This window comes from Myotis yumanensis, unplaced genomic scaffold (genome assembly GCF_028538775.1).
Source record: "Myotis yumanensis isolate MYYU_CA2020_CCGP unplaced genomic scaffold, mMyoYum1.0.hap1 SCAF_8, whole genome shotgun sequence".
In the NCBI taxonomy this organism is placed as follows: domain Eukaryota; kingdom Metazoa; phylum Chordata; class Mammalia; order Chiroptera; family Vespertilionidae; genus Myotis; species Myotis yumanensis.
The window spans coordinates 63,862,818-63,882,721 of NW_027223759.1; the positions used below are offsets into that span (position 1 = coordinate 63,862,818).

The 19,904-nt window shown below is 36.7% G+C and overlaps 1 protein-coding gene across 4 annotated transcripts in view; it reads right to left on the reverse strand.

Moving 5' to 3' along the window:
• The window catches only part of MBD5 (methyl-CpG binding domain protein 5), a 397,266-nt gene that overhangs the window by 41,532 nt on the left and 335,830 nt on the right, over positions 1-19,904 (reverse strand). For 3 of the 4 annotated variants that reach the window (XM_070423045.1, XM_070423046.1, XM_070423047.1), the window contains 4 exons: positions 18,530-19,203; positions 14,904-15,006; positions 13,651-13,831; positions 7,187-9,322 (listed from right to left, as the gene is read on the reverse strand). In XM_070423045.1, the coding sequence (XP_070279146.1) occupies positions 7,187-9,322; positions 13,651-13,831; positions 14,904-15,006; positions 18,530-18,642 (2,533 nt within the window). In that variant the 5' untranslated portion in view covers positions 18,643-19,203. The remainder of the gene's footprint in view (positions 1-7,186; positions 9,323-13,650; positions 13,832-14,903; positions 15,007-18,529; positions 19,204-19,904) is intronic. The other variant, XM_070423044.1, reaches the window with a different exon arrangement.

The following is a 19,904-nucleotide window of genomic DNA, read 5'->3' on the forward strand; positions in this document are numbered from 1 at the left end:
CTCTATGCTTGTGCTTTGGATTCTGATGTAAATTCCTAGCATTCTTTTAGCAGAAGTAGGCAGGAAGTCCTAGGCACTACAGATGTTCCTTGACTTACAATGGGGTTATATCCCAAAAAACCCATGGGAAATTGAAAATATCATAGATCAAAATGCATTTAATACACAACCTACTGAATATCACTGCCTAGCCTAGCCTTCTTAAATGTGCTCAGAACACTTACATTAGCTCATAGTTGGGCAAAATTATCTCACACAAAGCCCATTTTATAATAGTGTTGAGTATCTCATAAGTTATTGAGTACAGTATCAAAAATATACTGGCAACACAGTACACTGTGGAGTTCTGGTTGTTTACCCTCGTGCTCTTGTGGATGCCTGAAAGCTGGGCTCCCTGCCGCTAGCTGCTCCATATCAGAGAGAGAGCACCAGACTGCAGATTGCTAGCCCAGGAAAAGGTCAAAATTCAAAGTACAGTTTCTACTGAATGTGTGTTGCTTTTGCATCATTGTAAAGTCAAAAAATCTTAAGTTGAACCATCATAAGTTAGAACCATTTAGTGTCTACTTGTTCTCCACAAAGAAGGGAGGGGTGGACCCCAAAACAAAAGCACTTAGAAGAGGGGGAAGGAAGGAATGTAAGTCTCTTGCTTGGTAGGATTTTTAGTGTATGAATATGCTAGAGTAACATTTGAAATGCATCACCAATATTCCAATTGGAAGTTTTATTTCCTTATTTTAATGAGGTGAGTTTCTAGATTAATACAGTTAATTTGTACCCTTTCATTGTATACCATGTTATGTGTAGTGCTAAAATAGTGTTTAGCACATACTAGGTGCTCAATAAATATTTGCTGAGTTTATTACCCCATGAATAGTTTGAGACAGTGTTTAGGCCAATTTGGGGCTGCAAAATCAATTTAGTATGCCCCAACCATAAATAAATAGAAAAGAGCACACTGCATAACTAGGGTATTATTTTGTGGAAACTTCTTCTGTTAATGTTTGAGTGCTGGGTCAAGTTCTGTTAGTGGGTGATAATTTTAGTGAATCATGACTTTTAAAAGAAAATACAACAAAATAGGATAAAAAAGAATATATCAGAGTGCATCACATATAATAAGTGTGTGTTTTTTTCCAGGAAAATTTTATTTGTTATACATTAAAGATATATCTTCGGTGGATTGTAAGGCAAATCATTTTTTTTTTTTTACCGTGGGAAGAAGTAAAAAACAAAAGTTTGAAAAACACTGCATTCAGATCCGGCCTCGGAGTTGCTCAACTCTGTGGGGATGCTCCATGGAGCAGTGCTCCAGGAAGCACATCCATCAGCCTGCAGTGCGAGGGGTGTCCCTGTCGGGTGGGCAGCGCCGGAGCCCGCTCAGGGTGTCTGTGATAAATACTCTCTTAGACCTGTACCTGTGGGTCTTGGATAGACTTCCAAACTTCCCTGGACTAGCTCCACCCCAGGAGTATTTCAGCTACTCCATCAGAATTCTGACATCCAATTCCATTTTTAATCTGTGAAAAGGTGAGTTGTTACTTTGCATTTGCAAGAAGTATAATTCTTAGAAAATAATGTTTACTCTCCTCTTTGCTTGGTTGGCATTAATGTTGTCTGATATAAGTTCCCGGAAGATAAGAACTTAATGATTTGATTTATTTAGTACCACTTAGACATGGTACTAAATGATATCTATTTCTATGACACCATAGGAACATTTTTGATCGTTATTTTTAATGAGTCAAATTTTTTTAGAGTTAGCATCACTGCTTATAATTTGGGTATTTTCAGAGGCTACTTCACTGTTTTCAGACCACTTAATTTTAGTAAATAATAGCTTAGGCATCACTCTTGGACTGAAGAATTTCTAGTGGCTTTATGTATAAGTGAGCTTAGTGTACTGCAACAAAATAAAATTCTCCCAATTTACACACTGGGACAATTTATTTCTTGAAAGGTACAGAATAGATAATTGGATCAGCAAACATCTCACCCCACTCTGAGTTCTGTTATCTCCTTTGATGACACAGACTCAATGTCTAAAGCAAAACACGTGTTAGCTCCTTCGTTTGCACACAAGGAAACATTAAGCTTGGAATATGTAAGCAAAACAAGTGGTGTAACCCTGATATTTAGGAAACCTTCTTAAGCAGCAAGCTATTGTCTGTTGTAAAAGTATTTTCCAACAAAGAAGAAATGGCTCATTTTGCAAAAAATTAACCAAGTGAATAGACATAGATTATCATCACACAATCAAGAATTTAATATAGTTTTGGTATCTGGTTAAAAAACAAGAGGGCAACTTTTAACCTAGAAGCCCTGTGCATGATGATAAAATCTAGGCATTTAAAATTTTGGGTGGAAATACTTTCAATAGAAACTAATGTATGTTCAGTCATGACCTTAGGAGAGCCTCTGGCATTCTTCACTCTACATTAGTCTATGTAAGATTAGAAGATTATTTCTACACAAACTTCCCATATCTTGAGAGCTCTAAACTCATAGAGTATAATCACCCTTGAGCATTTTTATCCCATAATTTTTTGTACCTGTAACATGTAGGAAATGACAATTTCCCTTTATTTTCTGTCTGGCATCTTCTGAGAATAAATAAATATATAGAACAACAACAACAAAAACACAAGCTTATTACTTTGCAGTTTTTTTACCAAGAGTGTTCTTTTGTGGTCTCTATTTCATTTTCTTATACCTACCATATCAATGGTTATACTGAGTTTTAATCAAATGCATTTTATGCTGAAATAAAACATGTCTTTTCCAGAGTTTAAAAAATATATATATAAATATCCATGAACATATATTTATTTGTAGGTTTATTTGTATTATTCTTATAGTCGATTTATATCTTTAAGAGTTAAGGCAAATAAATGTTTCAGTTATTTTCTCTTCCGGTACAAACTCATACTCTGCGCATTCAGAGAATTTGTTTTCATGTGTTTAGATGAGTTGATTTCATGATTTTATTAGGGGAAAAATAAGAGAACATAAAAAGCATTTTAAAGTAAAAAAGTTGTATTTAATGACCTTATCATATTGGAGTAAAGCAAGGTTCAGTTAAGTTAGCAGAATAGTCTAAATCTTTTTGTTTCTTTGAAAATTGGAAAAAAAACCACAGGGCCACGGAAAGGATGTGTTGGCTGTAATGTGGGCACTAAGGGACCAAGTCCCCGCAGAGGCCCAGGTGGCAGGGCCCTGACGGAGCTAAGTCCTTGCAGAGGCCCTGGTGGCTGGGCACTGAGGGACTAAGTCCCCGCAGAGGCCCTGGTGGCTGGGCACTGATGGAGCTAAGTCCTTGCAGAGGCCCTGGTGGCAGGACACTGAGGGACTAAGTCCCCGCAGAGGCCCGGGTTCTTGGCATGTGTGTTTCTGTTCTAAGGTCAGCAGGCAGGCAGGAGGCAAAGGCCCGGAGAAATGAAATTTGAGTCAAGGGCACTTGATTTTGGATTCCTCTCTAAACCAAACCACCACAAAACATGCTAAAACCTGTCCCTCTTCATAAATTGAAAGTTACTTTCAAAGTACATGACTGAGGGCTCTCTGAACAGCCTGCCTTCGGCAGTTTGAGTGTTTGCACTGAGATCAGGAACTTTGGGAGTTGGTGGTCAGGTCCACAACTTTGCTTTGCCACCTCCTACTGGTCAGTTTCTTGATCTGTCACGTGGAAATATTAAACCTTACTTAAAATCTGATATCCAAAACGCTAACAGAAACCTGTAAACTTCACAATGCAAATGTTTAGAGAGCTTTAGTAGAAAGGCAATTTCAAAACTCCAAATAGAACCAATAAAGCCTTGATATCTAAGTTTCACAAAATGTTTTCTAAGCATTTCATATCTTTTATCTGATTTTTTAAAAAAATTATCTTTGCCTCCAATTCCCATACTTGAGTGTGTCCCATAGAATTCACTTATAGGCCAAAAAAATAAAAAATAAAAAATAAAAATCTGTACCTGGGTTGTTTGTAATAGAAAAACTCTTTAAATGAAGATTTAGAAAATAAATTACCAATAGAATAAAGCATTTTGAGAGCAAGTGATTTTTTGTCTTAATAGATGTCTTAATGTAACATTTTTGAGCTGGTGCTTCGGAAAGTGGATAAAGGGCTCTGGATTGCACAGGAGGCCACCTGAGCTCTGTCCAGGCTCCGTTACTGTGGAGCAGAGCTGGCCTGTGTTACCTTAGTCTCTTACCCTCACTGTGTATCACACTGGGAATGACAAGACTAGTAAATGCATAGTCAACTCCTTTAAAAGTCTAATGACATGTTATCCACTAGGAAACCCATTCTTATCTGAGTCAGATGATACCAATTCATTAAAATAAAGGTCACCAAATTAAATTAGCAAATGAAGGGTAGTTCTCTTGATATTTTTCACAGTTCACCAGCATGGACACAAACATTCTAATTGTTGTACACTATAATATTTGAGTCCACAGAGAGAAGGCAAAAATAACCGACTGTTGTCTAAAAGTGTATCAAAAGTTTAAAAACGTGGCTTGTAACATGCTTCAATTCATTTTCTGTTGGATATTTTTTAAGATGTTGAAAGTGAAAAGAGTTTTTTTAACCACTAAATGTTTCAGTTGAAGAACTTATGCAGCTGAAAAGAAAATGAATTTTAGAATTAGATGAACCCGAGTTCAAATCTGATTTCAGTTATATATGATCTTGGACAGTTAAGTTCTCTGACACTCAATTTACTCATCTGGAAAATGGGGACAATGATGCCTTATGCTTTGGAAAACTGTATATGTTAGAAATAATCTAGGTAAATCACCTGGTACATTAATAGGTACTCAATAATAGCTATAAGTAACATTTTAAGAATAAAGTGTTTTCACCTAATATCTAACTGGTATGCTAGGAATATCCAGCAAAACTTAGAGAGATAGTTGTGACCGTCATCTGCTGTCTGACTATGAATGAATGCCCAGCCTGGATGCTTATTGGATGGATGAACAAAGTCAGTGTAAATAAATATTTAGTGTAAGCAATTACAGTGACAGAACATTCAGTGACACAGTTAACTACATATCAAAAAGAAAAATGGCATTAGAGACCTCTTCGATGTTCAGCTCATCAAAATAGTTATATTAATTAGTAAATCTACTAATTTTCATAACCAGCTGCATATTCAGTCTATGTATATTAAGTAGTATTTAATTTTATTAAGTTTGATATTTTAAAGATTCTTACTGACCTAAGTTTTCATCAAGCATATGCTCTCTGTTAGCTTACATATGACTGGTCACATCCATATCATTACTAGACATTTATTCTTACCCCTTTTAGCTATTTATATGCCAGCACTTTTCTTACATTAATTAACTTTAAACTTGTGTGTTTTGATACTCCCAACACTGGGAATCCGGATCCAATGTTCTACACAGATGCGAGGAACAAGAAAATACATGTTTAAGACTATATAAAATAAGTCTACAATTGACATCCAGATGAAACAAGAATATAAATAAATGTTTGTCTTTACATATAAACTTAAATACATCATTAATAAAATACATACACTTTTCAATATGAACTGAGACCTGAAACAAAGTAAGTTGAGGTAAGGGGTATCAAAATTTGAAGATATAATACAACGAAACTAACAATTCTCATATAAATGATTGAAAGTATGCTTAATAAATATTTAAAATAGTTTCTTATTTCACGTAACTTTAATCTGATAAGTGCACAAGATTAAATTTTCATTTGTGTGGAATTATCTAAAAAGGAATAAGAGTCATTGAAAAGCTAGAAGCCCATTTGTAATAAGTATCCTGTTAAACACAAAACATAGTTTCATGAAATTCCTTAGACTAAGACTATCAAGAAGGCACTAATGATTTCAGTTATCTTCTCCACCTCATATTCTTTTTAACACAAGAAGCCAATGAATAGTTCTGCATTAAATACTGACAACAAGACAACACGAACATGAGTTGTGGAGGATGGCAGGTGTAGGTAGTGACACTGGGAAGAAACACTTGATCTAACTATCAGTAACAAAGGTGTAGGTCACAGTGCTGTCCCAGTAAGGCGGTACGATACAGTCTACACATGCCTGTACAGCAGCTTATTATTAGACGCCTCAGCAGTTTTCTCATTTTCAGAAGCACTCTGGTTTTTAAAGCCCACTATTTTCATATTTGAATTTTGTCTCAACAACCACCTTTTATTTTCTCCCTGGCATTTCCCACAAATCTCCCAAATCATTAGTGCTGTGTTTTTGGGTATTCTTTCTAATGTTTTCATGGCCAAGTTTTCTGATGTCTCGATGAAGTTCCCTCTTTACATTTTTTAAAATAATAATTTCTGAGGAATCTATTGCACAAAATGCAGTTCTTTCTAATGTGTCTGCTTTTAAATAGACTTGTCTCCATTAATAGTGGATGAAAAGATACAATAAATTTGGGTTCAAAACCTAAATGTCAATGCTAAAAATAATGGTTTAGTTCTCCAAGAAAACTGTAAAACAATATCAAGATCAAAAATTCTGGAAATCAGGTTTTCAAGCCTTTTTTTTTATTAGAAAACTTAAATTATTACCCTTTTTAAAAAGGGAGTAGTCAATATCCATTTTTTAATTTTCTCAAACAAATAATAATAAATGAGAGCAAACTAGGATAAGAAAACACATTAGAAGACAGCTTTCTACTTCATACAACTTCTGGTTACCTCTTCCTATCCATTCACTTATTTCTGGTCAGCAGCAAGAACAGAACATCCGTTTATCTTTGCCTTTTTGGGTTTTCCAAGATGAGCTTCATTTACCTGAATACAAACAAAAGCTAGGGGACACAGATTTTATATTGCAAGAGCCAAGAACCTGGCTCATAAGCCAGGATGCCCTGCCTTCTATGGCTTCTGTAGTTTAGAGTCCAGTGGTTACACGACCAACTGAAAGTTGAATGATATTCGAAACGACAGAGATTGACAACAAATAACGGAAACAAATGGAATCCCCATGGCTGCTGTTTCTCCCTAGTAGACAAATGCCTAGCATTCTGTAAATAACATTATAAATACTAAAGAAACGATGAGAATTTCACAATGGGGAAAGAGGATCATTGCTTATCATAATAAATATTTTGGTACAAACTTTAAAAAAACGTAGAAAAGTTTAGTACCTCTGGGTACTTTTTTCTAAGAAAACCATACCTGCTTCAGAACTTGTTTGATTATAGCTGCTAACAATGCTGTTTGGTATCACTGGAGTGGAGGACGTTGAAATTCTTGACTGAGGTGGATTGGGATGTAATGAGTTTCCTAAAGCCATGCCCGACTGACTGAGCATCCCACAGTTCCCGCTAGCCTGAATCTGATTGATCAAACCTGCAAGATGGTGGTTGGGGACTGAATTGTGACTGTGAACAAAGTTAGTGTTTGCGTTGTGGCAGTGCACGGCTTCCCCTCGGACGGGGATGTTCTGTGTCAGTGAATTCTGAAGAACACTGGAGTTCACACTGGGATCTGTAAAATGCAGCTGGTTAGCAGAGCAAGGCAAAGCAGTATTGGAGGCCCCACAACCCGGGGTACTATTGCTACTCAAGTGAGAGCTTTGACAACTCATAGACTGTAGTAACTGAGACATTGAACTGATGGGGAAAGAACCCTGACTTTGCTTCCTCAGCAAGTCGGGTCCAGGTTTAGGAACTGAAGAACTATCCATTTGAGACTGTCTGAGCAAACTCAAAACTGTGGTAGGAGGCTGTTTTCTTTTCCGCAATGAGTCTTTCTGCTGAGACATCAGCTTATCTCTTAGCGCTGCTCGACCACTTTGCCCTTCACCTGTTGGGAGAAGCATGTTGGCAGTAGGAGGGAACATGGTGTTTAAAGTGCTATGTCCTTCAGTGTTGCCACTGCCAGCAACAGCTCCGGGATTGCTACTGCTGCTACTGTTGTTACTAGCAAGTTTGTTTTGATTTGCTAGCTGTGCTTTGGCTGCTGCTGAGAGTAAACTACTTGCTGGAAAGGAGGCAGCATTGTGCTGGTTCAAGATCTGATTTAAAGGCATTCCCAGCAAACCAGGCTGACTCTTTACAGAACCACTTCCGGCAGGTGCAGCAGGAAAAGCGGCACTGCTTGGGGTAGTTAGTACATTACTCATTCCAGCAATTAATGGGTTAGGGATATCCTTGTACTGATGATGTCCATCGGACTTGGTGGAAGGGCTTGATGGCATTGATGGCCGTGGGGACCCTATTGTTGACCTTGGTGACCTGGGTGGAACCTTAATACCACTGCAAGCCGCTTGGGGTCCTAGAGGTGGCATCATGAAATTTCCATGATCTGATGATGTGGAAGATGAGCGTGATCTTTGGGGCGAAGCCTCAATCCTTCCGATTCCAGCCCCCATCATGTGCACTGGGGATGTCACTGGAGAAGGGGACAGGGAGGTCGAAGCTGAATGCTGAACTCTTTGAACATGACTCCCATGATTCATGTGACCAGGTTTCACGGTTGGCAAAGGGAGATTACTTGGCAAAGGAACAACAGCAGGAGGCATGCTTACATTCATCACAGGTACCTGAGAGTGGACATTTGAATGGAAACTAGTTGGATTAATGATAACAGGGTTCTGATTCGCCGGTTTACTAGGAATAGGGTCAAGAATGCCAAGTGGATCTTTCTCAGATGTTAATGGCTTTTTCTGAAGAGCACAAGAAGGTGGAGGAGGGGGAGGTGGGCCGTGGGGTAGTTTGTGGTGGAACATTGCTCGTGGTATTTCCATATTATTTGAAAAATTACACATTGGTTTTTTCATTACTGGACTCTTTGTAGTCAAGGTTGGGGAAAGAGGTATATTAGTCCTTCCAGCCATTGCACAGGATGACTGTACAGGAGAACCGTGTAGCATTACTGAAGGTGGAGAGAGAGGAGTCCTATTCAGGTGAATAGGACTGGAATTGGGAGCTCCATGAAAACCAGGATTATTTCTTGTGAAAACATCAGGGCTTCCAAGTGGGTCAGTCCTCGGAGAGATTGAGCCATCTCCATAAATCTGGGATCCTGACGACGCTGGGCTGGGCAGGCCTCCATGGCTGCCACGGAATGGAGATTTCTGTCCATGTTCACTGCTGCCCAATCTTTGCCGGGGGTAGACGGGGTGGAGTTCTTGTTGCTGGCTTCCAGGCAGTTCTTGTACATAGAGCCTTCCCATGGCATTGGATGATCCCATCATTAACTTGAAAGGATGCTTACATTCAGGCATTACAGAATTTGTAATTCCTTCATGAGACTTATTTCTTACGGATCTTGGAGTTGCTGCCCGTGAAGGTACTACTGGAGTCGCATCTGATGTGAAAGAAAAAGAAAAATCTGTTAAGTCGTCTCAGTTCTTTTGTATTTGGGGGTGGGGGATGAGGAGGGAGGAAATGAGGAAGGGAGGGCAGCTGGAAATAGAAATTTGCAAATAGAAGCCGTGCCTCCATGCAACTAGAAATTTCCACTCTACATTAAATTTTGATTTAAAAGTGCACATTATTCTCCCTTAGTTGGCCAAAGGTCCTGAATTAACTGCTCATTATGCTTGTTTGCCTCTTATCTGTTGAGAAAGAATGAAAATCTGAATCAGTTCATACTGACATTCGCCATTCTAATACTATTTAGAATATGCAAAATCAAGATTGACAGCCCACATAGAATTGATGATGCTACTATCTTGTTGAATTTGAAATTTTTAGGAACACAGTTACAATAGAAAATTATTATCTGTGTGGCATATTTTCTTGGGTGATTTAAATGAATTGCCATTTTTACCAGAAAATCTGTTGCCCTATAAATGTTTCTGTTATCTTACTGAAACCTCATCAGGACAGCTATAGAAACGCTTCTGTATCCCAACATTTTCACTGTAAAAGAGTCTTAATTTTTGTGAATTAAGTGAATGGAGTTCAGAATCTTTTATAATGGGAGCGATGACAATGGTAAATGCAGTGATACTGCAATCACACCTAACTTCTAATCAAGTCTCTAACACTGCAGTTTCTTTGACGTTAACCAGTCATTACTGTAAAAACAACTTTAGCCAGTCAACTCAGGTAAAAGGCTGCAATTCTTTTATTAGGATAGAATTCCTATGCAACATTTAGACTGCCAAATCTTTAGTACTGGGTTCTAATTGCTGTTCCTCTTCCTACAGAGCTCATCTCTCCCTCACTGGCCTTTGGAGTCCCTTCAGTCCCTTTGGAGATCAACAGAAAACAGGCAACAAAACCAAGCTGGCCCACTGGACAGAGCTTTCACTTTATCTTGTTAGAATTCTAGGTTCAAGTTTTTTAGCCCCTAAGGATGTTTCACTATTTTATAAAGTTGTACCTTGTAAAACAGGGGTAGTAAATAAAATTGATTTCCTAGGCCAAGTCCCATCAACTGGTGGTGGCTGATTAGAGGGCTATGATGGAAAGGATGCTGAGCCTTGCTGGGCTCTGTAGAAAATGCCACTGAGTCTACTACAGGCACAGGGGTTGAGAGTGGCTTCATTCATACTATCTGCTGGCCATCCCCATTCTGGGACTTACAACATCTTGGCAAGTACACCTGGATTCATTTGCAATCAGAAGTACATTTACTCACATGGATACTTGCACATCTAAGATAAATATACTTCTCCTACCTGCGAGGTAGTATACAGATCAAAACAGATAATGTTTTTTTTTAAGACAGTGGTTCATCTTAAAAAATGAAATCCATGTAGGGTGCATTCAAAAAGTAATAGAATGCAGTGAACATATATTTTTCTTTGGAAATGTGGGCTTTCTGTTTCTAGCATGGTGAAGATTCTGGATAGAGTAATTTCTGAATATAATATATGAAAAGTTGAGAACCAATGATATAAGAGAATTGTAGCAGATAAACTCAACTGAACTTATTTTCTTGTTAAAAAGAGATTTTCAAAGCTTGCAATAAAAATAATATATGAAAAGTAGTTGGGGTACTAGGCATAGCTCATGGTGGGAACACAGGTACCTGTATTAGCCTTATTATAGGACTGACTGTTCTCTTCGGGAACAAAACTATAGACTTGTGTCTTTTCTTGGGTATTTCTATAATTATTTATAGTTAAGTGATTAAAAATGTAGACATTGGCATTTTTAAATGTACAACAGACAGAAAAAAATATACAACAGAATTTAGAAAATAGTTGTGTTTTAAAAAGGATTTCTTCCATACCTGGGGAAACCTAGTTACCATCTTTAAAATAATAGGAATACTAAATAAACAAATAAAAGTCATGCTGCTGTTATGTTACACTTAGGAACTAAAGTATTAGAAGAGTTGGCAAATATAAATGCTAGGTACCCATCAAGGGCTTTCATGTAGACCTTTCAAAAGAATAAGCAGAAACTAAATGTATGTTTATGTATGTTAGAGGTGAAAATTACTATATGAGTCTTCTTAACATTTAAGGTTGAGCTTTAAATAATTAAATGTTAAGATAGATATCAATTTCATAAAATTAGGAAGTTGATATAAATGTTATGTCTGAAGCTAGTAAAAGAGGCAATTAATCCAATAAAGTATACCATTGTAAGAGTGGATGGAGATATGCCTCTTAAACCAGTTCCAGTTAAATATTTATCTTTATTTTTTAATAATGAAACGTGTTAAGATATGAAAAGTTGAGAACCAAATCAAGACTCTGTTATGGTCATTAAAAAGGCAACAAGGCAGAATGTAAAAAGAGGTAAAACTGTTTGATATGAGACAGCAGCAGATATGAGCATATACAAAAGTGAAACCATAGTTACGTTGAGGTGGCAAGATATCGGTAAATGTTAAATAAGTTATTACTATTAAATGTCTTTAAACTGTGGCAATATTTGTTTTTAATTAAAAAAAATGTAGCTCATCAAAAGAAAAAAAAATCCCTTAAAAGACTGTTTTTTCTTACATACCTCAGTGGAGCAATATTTTTCTGATCATTCCTGTTCAAGCTTCAAGGTTAGAGGTTATTGGGAAGGAGCTCTCTGGTCATAGCTGCTAACTTATCTCCCCGCCCTCTTCACATGAGTGCTAAGTGTCAATCTTTACCTGTCCGATGTCACAACTGCTCCTCTTTGTAAGTCCATAATTTGACCCCAATTTACCTACGCAGGCTTAATCTTCCCCTCAAGTCAGATTAGTTTCTACATTATCGATTCTACTCATTCTGGACAAGAATTTTCTTATTTCTCTCATATTTCTAAATCCTGCAAATTTCCAGGTTGGTTCAAATCTGAGTTCTGCTGTAAAGCCTTCTCTGATCACTACAGGGACCACGCGTCATCTGTATTTAGAGCTCTGCAGAACATCACTTTGCCTTCATAAGCAAACACTTTGGCACTTAGTCACATTTTATTCTGAATTACTATTCAAGTGCTAAGTAGATTGTAATATTTTGGAGGGAGTTTATACTAGCCATTACAAAAAGAAGTTCCCCAGTCTCAAATCATAATTCCACAGATTACATATTAATCTTAAAGGGAAAAAGTACCTTAACAATGGAGTGATCAGATGGATAAACTATACCCAAGCAATCAAACTTAATGTCATCAATATGGGATAAATTGACATTATGTGCCTCCTGAGGAGGACATAACATCACCTGTGCAGTATTCCTAGCAAAAAATTTTTAACTTGAATATAAATGAGGAAACAATCAGGCAAATCCAAATTGAGGAACATCCTATTAACATTGACCTGGACTCATCAACAATGTCAGTGCCATGAAAGAATGAAAGATGGGGAACTGATGCAGATTAAAGAAATGGAACAACTAATTGCAGTGTACAATCTTTGATTGCATCCTGGATTAAAAAAGAAAACCTGGTTTAAAAACAACTATAAGGAATTATTAGGACAACAGGAGGAATTTGAATACAGACTACATATTAGATAATATTGTATCATAATATTATATCAGTGTTAAAGTTCCTCAATGTGACAATTAGGTTTTGGTTTGTGAGGAGAATGTCTGTGTGTGTTGAACTATTTAGGGGTCAATTTTTATGACATCTGCAATTTCTAAAACAAAATTGTTAATTGGTGAATCTACATGAAGGGTACGTGGTATTCAATAAACTGTTCATGCAATTTTTCTGCATTTTGAAATTTAAAAAAAATATGAAAGCATGCATTCATGCATACAGGTGTGTTGGGGGAGGTATAAAAAGTTCCTAAAAAGGTAAGATCTACTAGTAGGTGCTCAATAAATAGCTGTAAAATGACAGAAAAAAATAACACTGCTAGTTCTTGCAAATATTATTAGTTGCATTTGAGGACTTGATACCACACATTCAAGCACAACCTTAAGAAAAAGGCTACCTCTGATTCCTAAAAATCTGTATCACTTTCTCTTTTGTTAGCCCAGCTCCATACCCCCATAACATGTGCATGTGCTAATCAGACTCTACTTGTTTAACTAGATGATTTGGATAGGACATTTTGGGAAACAACTTCATGGGATTTTTCAGAATGAGTATGCTACTTGTAATAAAATGATAAGACACTCATAACTTTAAAAGCATTGTGCCTGTTTGAAAAGTGGACTTGGAAAATGCTTGGCAAAGTGATCACCCATGACTCCACGAGGAGAGGAGAGGGTGGGGTGGGATTCCTAAACCCTTCCCCAGGTTACATACTTGTTCCTCCTCCGGGACTGGTAAGCACCAGAGAAGGATGTGGGGCTTCCATGCTTTTATGAAGTGTGGCCACTGCAATGATTTTCCTTTTATGGATGCATAGCTTTGTGACATCTTCATCGGCTTTAACATCTTCTGCAGTTCTCTGCTTCACAGCAGCTCCAGGATCAAAATTAAACACCTGGAAAAAGAATGGCCTCGGTTTAGAGCATGTCGTAAAAGCACAACATAAAAAGTTGCTTTGTTAAAACATTTCTTTACATAGATTAGGCCATCAATATGAATAAAACTTTCTCAAGTTATTTAAGAAAAGCAACTTTATGTAACTTAATAGTACTTCTGCTGAACATATGGCTTTTAGTGGCACAGTAAATAATGAAAATTATCCTAATTCCACGATAGCCAAGATAAATATATGCAAAGGTATATTATCTATGTTCCCTGATGTTATATTTCCTGCTGGTATAACAGTACAAAAATAGATGAAGTTCAGTTTAAAAATCCAAAAGCTGACACTTCTATGTGCTGACTTTTCCTTTGGCTTTATTTTATTACTATATTAATATTACCTTTTCACCTATTAAAAATCTACTCTTCTATTAAAATAATCTTATTGTGTATATATTTATGAGATGTTTCAAATGCTTTTTTCTTTTTTGGAATGAGGTGAAGGTGAAACAAGTAAGAAGAAAAAAGGTGTCTGTTAATTTTATTTCTAAAATTAGCACTATAATAGATACTCAGAGAACAAGAACCTGCTTCCATAATAAATAATATTTTATCATTTTAAACAGTTTTTACTTTCTACCTTGCAAAGGAGTAAAACCGTTTCACATTTTGAGTAGGAAGGTTCAGTTCAGCTTCATCATTTTAGAAGCATTGGTGGCAGATTTATCAACACCAGTGCTAAAAATAACATTGCAGATTGAGCAGTTACAGGAGGGGAAAAACTACTGCACTATTAAATGGTGAACATAGGTAGAGCTCTAATAAAATGTGCAAAAATGGCTTTCATAAAGTATTTCATATGAATATAGGTTTGTCACCTTTGAAAATGACTCTGGGATTTGAACCACTTTCCACAGTCATTAAGCATTCCAAAATGCATGCAAAAGATACCTAATTAGATAGACTTTAAAATGCATATGTGATTGGAGAAGTAATATAAAAATGAAATGCCAAATGAGAAAAGCTAATATACGAAACACCTAGAAAAGAGAAAACTGCTGATAGAACTGTTGTGAAATGGTTACCTTGGGAAGAATAAGAGGACATTCCAAGCCACACTTGCATGTTCCGTCAGTAAGCAGGTATGTTTTAACCTGCTCCAAGCAAGATAACAAAGACCCACTGGGACTGTAAAAATAGTTCAAAAAAGCATCAGGAAATAATTCTGACTGCACATATCATATAAAAAAAGGCATAATTTATAGTCTTACTGTCCTTCACAGGATAATATTTTCCTACTAGGGAAAAGCATTCTCTTTGTCAATATTATGCTAGCTGCTAAATTATAGCCTTTTAGCACCATCGCTCTTTCTTTTGAACCAAAATATTTCTCAGAAAAAGACAGATCTTCCTAGAAAATTAAATAAAAGTATTTGGAAAACCAAGCGTGGACTGGGATGGGGGAAAATGCTATTCTTAAGACGACAGGAGCAGGCAGGAAAGGAACAAGAAAACAACATGAAAGTAATCATTATCATTTTAAACCAGAAGATCTACTTTTGAAGCTGTTGGAGGAAAAACTGAAATTTACGAACACATTGGAGGTCAAACCAGAAAGTCACTAAGTGTATAAAAGTTGGAGCTAGCAAGTTCGTTCCTTTAATCTTGGAGTCCAGAACCAAGTCGTCCCTATGTAAAAATAGGTTTCTTTTTTTTTTCCTCCCTCATCCATGTGTTTCTTTGAAGATAGACCTGTGTGGCCCAACTCAAATTACACTGAGGAGCCAAATGGTACTGGCAAGGAGAGAGGAGCCAAGCAGATCTGACAAAGGATGAGGGGACTCTTGAGGAAAGAGGATTTTAGGTGGCAGAAAGGGGTGCCTTGCGGGTCTTCTGGCTGGTAAATGGGTGCTGCTCTCAAGGTTACTACTCCTGGTTTTTATTTTTATTTTTAATTTTCTTTGATTTTCATTTACTAATATAGTGAGGGTTAGTTTAAAATGGGCAATTTGCATTTTAAGACTTTTATTATTAAAATATTGATTTTTACAACCTTGAAAATTATTACACACTTTTCATTCAAGAATGGTCTTTTATTTATGACTGTTTACCAAAACCTTCACTTACACATTCTGATCAAATTTGGATTTGACCAGAAATAATACAAAGGATTACACTACTAGGGGTAGACTATTCTGCTTCTACAAAAACACAGGGAGCAGTTTTGCATCTACAAGTGAGCCAACTTTAAAATGCAATTCATCTTTTATTTATGGACAATCATGTAAGTGACTTATACATGTAGAAAATCTCAATTAAAATCCTCAACTTTGTCAATTCACTCACTCATTTATTGAGGCTAACAAAGTTTTTCAAGTGATCTGTAAAAAATAATAATTCCCATCTTATCGACTTGAGTTCCATGACAGTGGTAATGACCAGAGGTGTTGGAGGTCTGCTAATTTACATAAAACACGACCACCCAACAGTTATCATGTGTAAAAGTTCATGAGTTTTGTGACAAGAAATTGCCTAACATTTTACAGTTAAAGAAGGTGTACAGACTGAATCCTAGAGGAATTTAATTGTAAAATTAAACCTGAAGACAAGAGTTCCTGAATTCTATTAGAGTATTCCACTCTAGACTTCAAAAACACTTCCTCTCAGTCAGTCAGCTGGCCTCTTTTCTTCAGCTGTACCTCTTTAATTAACTTTTAAAGTAATAATTAACGTAAAAAACAGCTACAAGTCTTATGGCAAGGATAACGCTTAGAAGATTGGAAGCAGGTGGGAAATTTAATGTGCAGCCTCAACGCCTCCCTGAGGCAGGAGCAGCTGGAGACAAACCTAAAAATTACAAGCAAACTGCACATTGAGAAGGGAGCTATAGGAGGGCTAGCCCCTTATATGTGTTCAAGCAGTAATTTAACTCTTTACAAACAAATCAAACCCATACTGGCTTAATTTATTTGAAGGTGTTTTACCTTATCTGGCAAAGGTAGTTTTCAAAATAATTTTTAGTGCAGAGACTTGGATTTGGAGAACTCACGTTAACTCACACTAACAGATAGCGGAATCTACCTACACGTGGAAAATCATGAACAAGATAACTGACAGATTCCCAGACTTAGTAGCTTGTTTTAATTTAGTTTTCAGCAATCTGAAAAGCTGATTGATCTTTCATAGGAATGAAGATAAAGTTAAAAAAATTAGATCTTCAAGATCCTAGAATCTAGGATCTAGGACCTAGATTCATTTACTCTAAGATGGATACATGTTTGCTCCTTACAGACTAGAGCAATACTAAATATGAACAGCAACACTGACACCTTGCTATATTATATTAATAACAAAGTATTTCTGGCAGTTTGTTAACAGCACCGGCAATAGGAACACTTGAGAAAGTGATCCGTGTATCCATCTTAACAGGACAAGCTCCACATCCCCTGCTTTCGTATTCCTTCACCCCTCTTAATATAGAGCACATCTTTAGCATCCCAGAAACAAAAGAATTATGTGCCAGAGAATTTCAATTGTAATTAAGTTTACCTCCAGAAACACCTTACATCAAACAAATGCAGGAGAGACACTGAACTGAATTTTGAGTTGTTATGGCATGAAATAATTTATGTTTATATAACAGCAAATACCTCATTCATATAAATACATCTTTGAACAAATGAAGAATTCCGTTGAAGCAGAGATACAAATAACTGCATTTAAAGTAACAGCATTAATATCATGATGCGACGTGATAACTTTTAAAAAGTTCTATTTCTAGTAATCGTTTATTACATAACAAAGAGAGATTTTATGGTGTCCTAACTTTTCATATAAACTGCTAAGTAAGGAACTTAGGTGTTAATTATCTATAATAATAAAAGCATAATATGCTAATTAGACCGGACGACCTTCCGGGGGTGCGAGGGAAGCACTGGTCCCGGGTGCCAGAGGGTGCTGGGGGAAGGAAGGCCTTCTCTTGCACGCATTTTGTGCATCCGGCTTCTAATTCAATAATAAGACTGAAACTTCTTCCCAACAGTTCAGTTATTCCATTCAACTTGTTCTATAAGAGATACTTGCCCTCAAAATTCTATAGAGCAGGCATTTGCATTTTATTTGTATGATTTTTATGTGAGAGATGAAGAGCCATCTCCATCGTGACCTTTTCTTTTTTACTATAATATGCAAGGATATAGATTAAAAATGGTGCAGAAAAAAATAGGAAAATTATTTGTACCTAATATAAGGCTTTAAGAAGTCTACTAATTAAAACTGCCTATAAATATAAACACTCCACCTTCCTTCGGAAAATCCAGCTGAAGCACTCTGAAGGATAGAATAACACTGTCGAGGGACCTTGGGTCTATTTCTAGTATTTACATTCCCTTGTGAATGTGGTAATGATGCCTATGTTTCTTTTAGAAATCTTCATTTTTCTTTATCCTTGTTACAGAGATAAGCAGAACGACACGTTATATAAACACAAGTAATGCGTAAAAATTCTCTCTTGTAACCTAAGGCAATTTACATCGCAAAATAGGGCAGAATAAAAACAGTTGAATATTTCCAGCACAAAGATCATTTATTCAAATTTATTTGAGGTGCTGTCAGTCACAATATTTTGCTCCCTTGGAGGAACAGGCTCTATCTACCTCCTTAATTTTGGGACTGCAACTTGGAGGTAACTCAGGTAGTAATAAGGGCTCACCTGACATAAAGCACTCCATTGTGATCCACACGGCGCTGCCAACCCACAGGAACTTGTATCGCTGGAAGACCTCCATCCTTGTCCCCTCCGTCACACTCCTTGCCTCCATTCATTTTCTGTGTCTGCTTGGGACTCTCCAAAGATATCAGCAAGAAGATGATATCCTTATATTACAGGGCCCGATGGCCTTCAAAAACGGCCAGTGCAGCATAGTTGTTCCCAGACTGTACACAATGCACTGGGATGCTCCGGCTCAGTTTGGAACCAAGTCCTTGAAATCTGCCATTGTGGAAAAAATCAGTTTCCCATTATAATCTACATTAAATAACCAATATTTAATTCCTAAGGATGGTCTACATGGGTACAGCGGAGTGCTTCTGGCTAAGGAAAATCATATTCACTAATGCTGGTACCTGTCTGAAGTGGGGGAGGGGAAGGGAGTAAAGTTTTTAGTTCAACATTTTGTCTTGAACCTTGATGTTGGACTAAAATAATCTCTACTCTTTAGAAACCAGTCTCATTTTTACAATGCGAGTCGGTTAATATTTCCAGGTACTACCCGCCTTTATAGGCCACATTCTTTAAACTTTCTCTTCATCTTCCAATCTGAATCCAAGATGTTGCAGGTTGGTTCATCTGATGTTTTCATGTCTTCAAAATTCCAATAATGTAGCCTGAAACATATATAAATATATAAACTGTATATTAAATGTTGTAAAACTAAGAACCTGTACAATTATAAATAGAATAAACTGTTAAGTGTACCAAATTACTTTGATGCCCCCTGCCATCAAAATCACAAACAAATTCAACTTGTTTTCTTCTTCTAATGATCCACTTAAACCAATTTGCTTGCTCTTCACCACATGAAACTTTCTAATTACTAGAGACCGACCCATAATTATGGCATTACACACACACTCCTTTAATTCACAATAAAAATATCTCTCTCAAAACCTCTTATGACTTGACAACTGGAAAGTTATGTATTAATCCAATCACAACTGATCACTCTACATATCCTTATGATTTACTTTTTTAATCATCATAGTGGCCTAAAGAACAAAAGGTTTCTGTTTTTAAAAGAAAAATAAAAAGGAAATAAACTCATAGAACACTTCCAAATATAAGAGAAGGTTTTCCCCCACTGTTCTTGAATCCAAGAGTGGAAGTTGCTTTATAGTTAGGAGTTTCAAGCTCCCTTCTATTATGGGGCATGCTCTCTTAATTCCTTTATTGCATCACAAGGTCCTGTTGGGGGTGGACATATTAGCTTGAACCAGCAGGAATCGCTGCTGGTCTAGGATGCTTGTAAGAGGTCATCTTAAAGGAACTGTTAAATAAAAAAAGATGAGAAATACATTTTTAAAAAGAT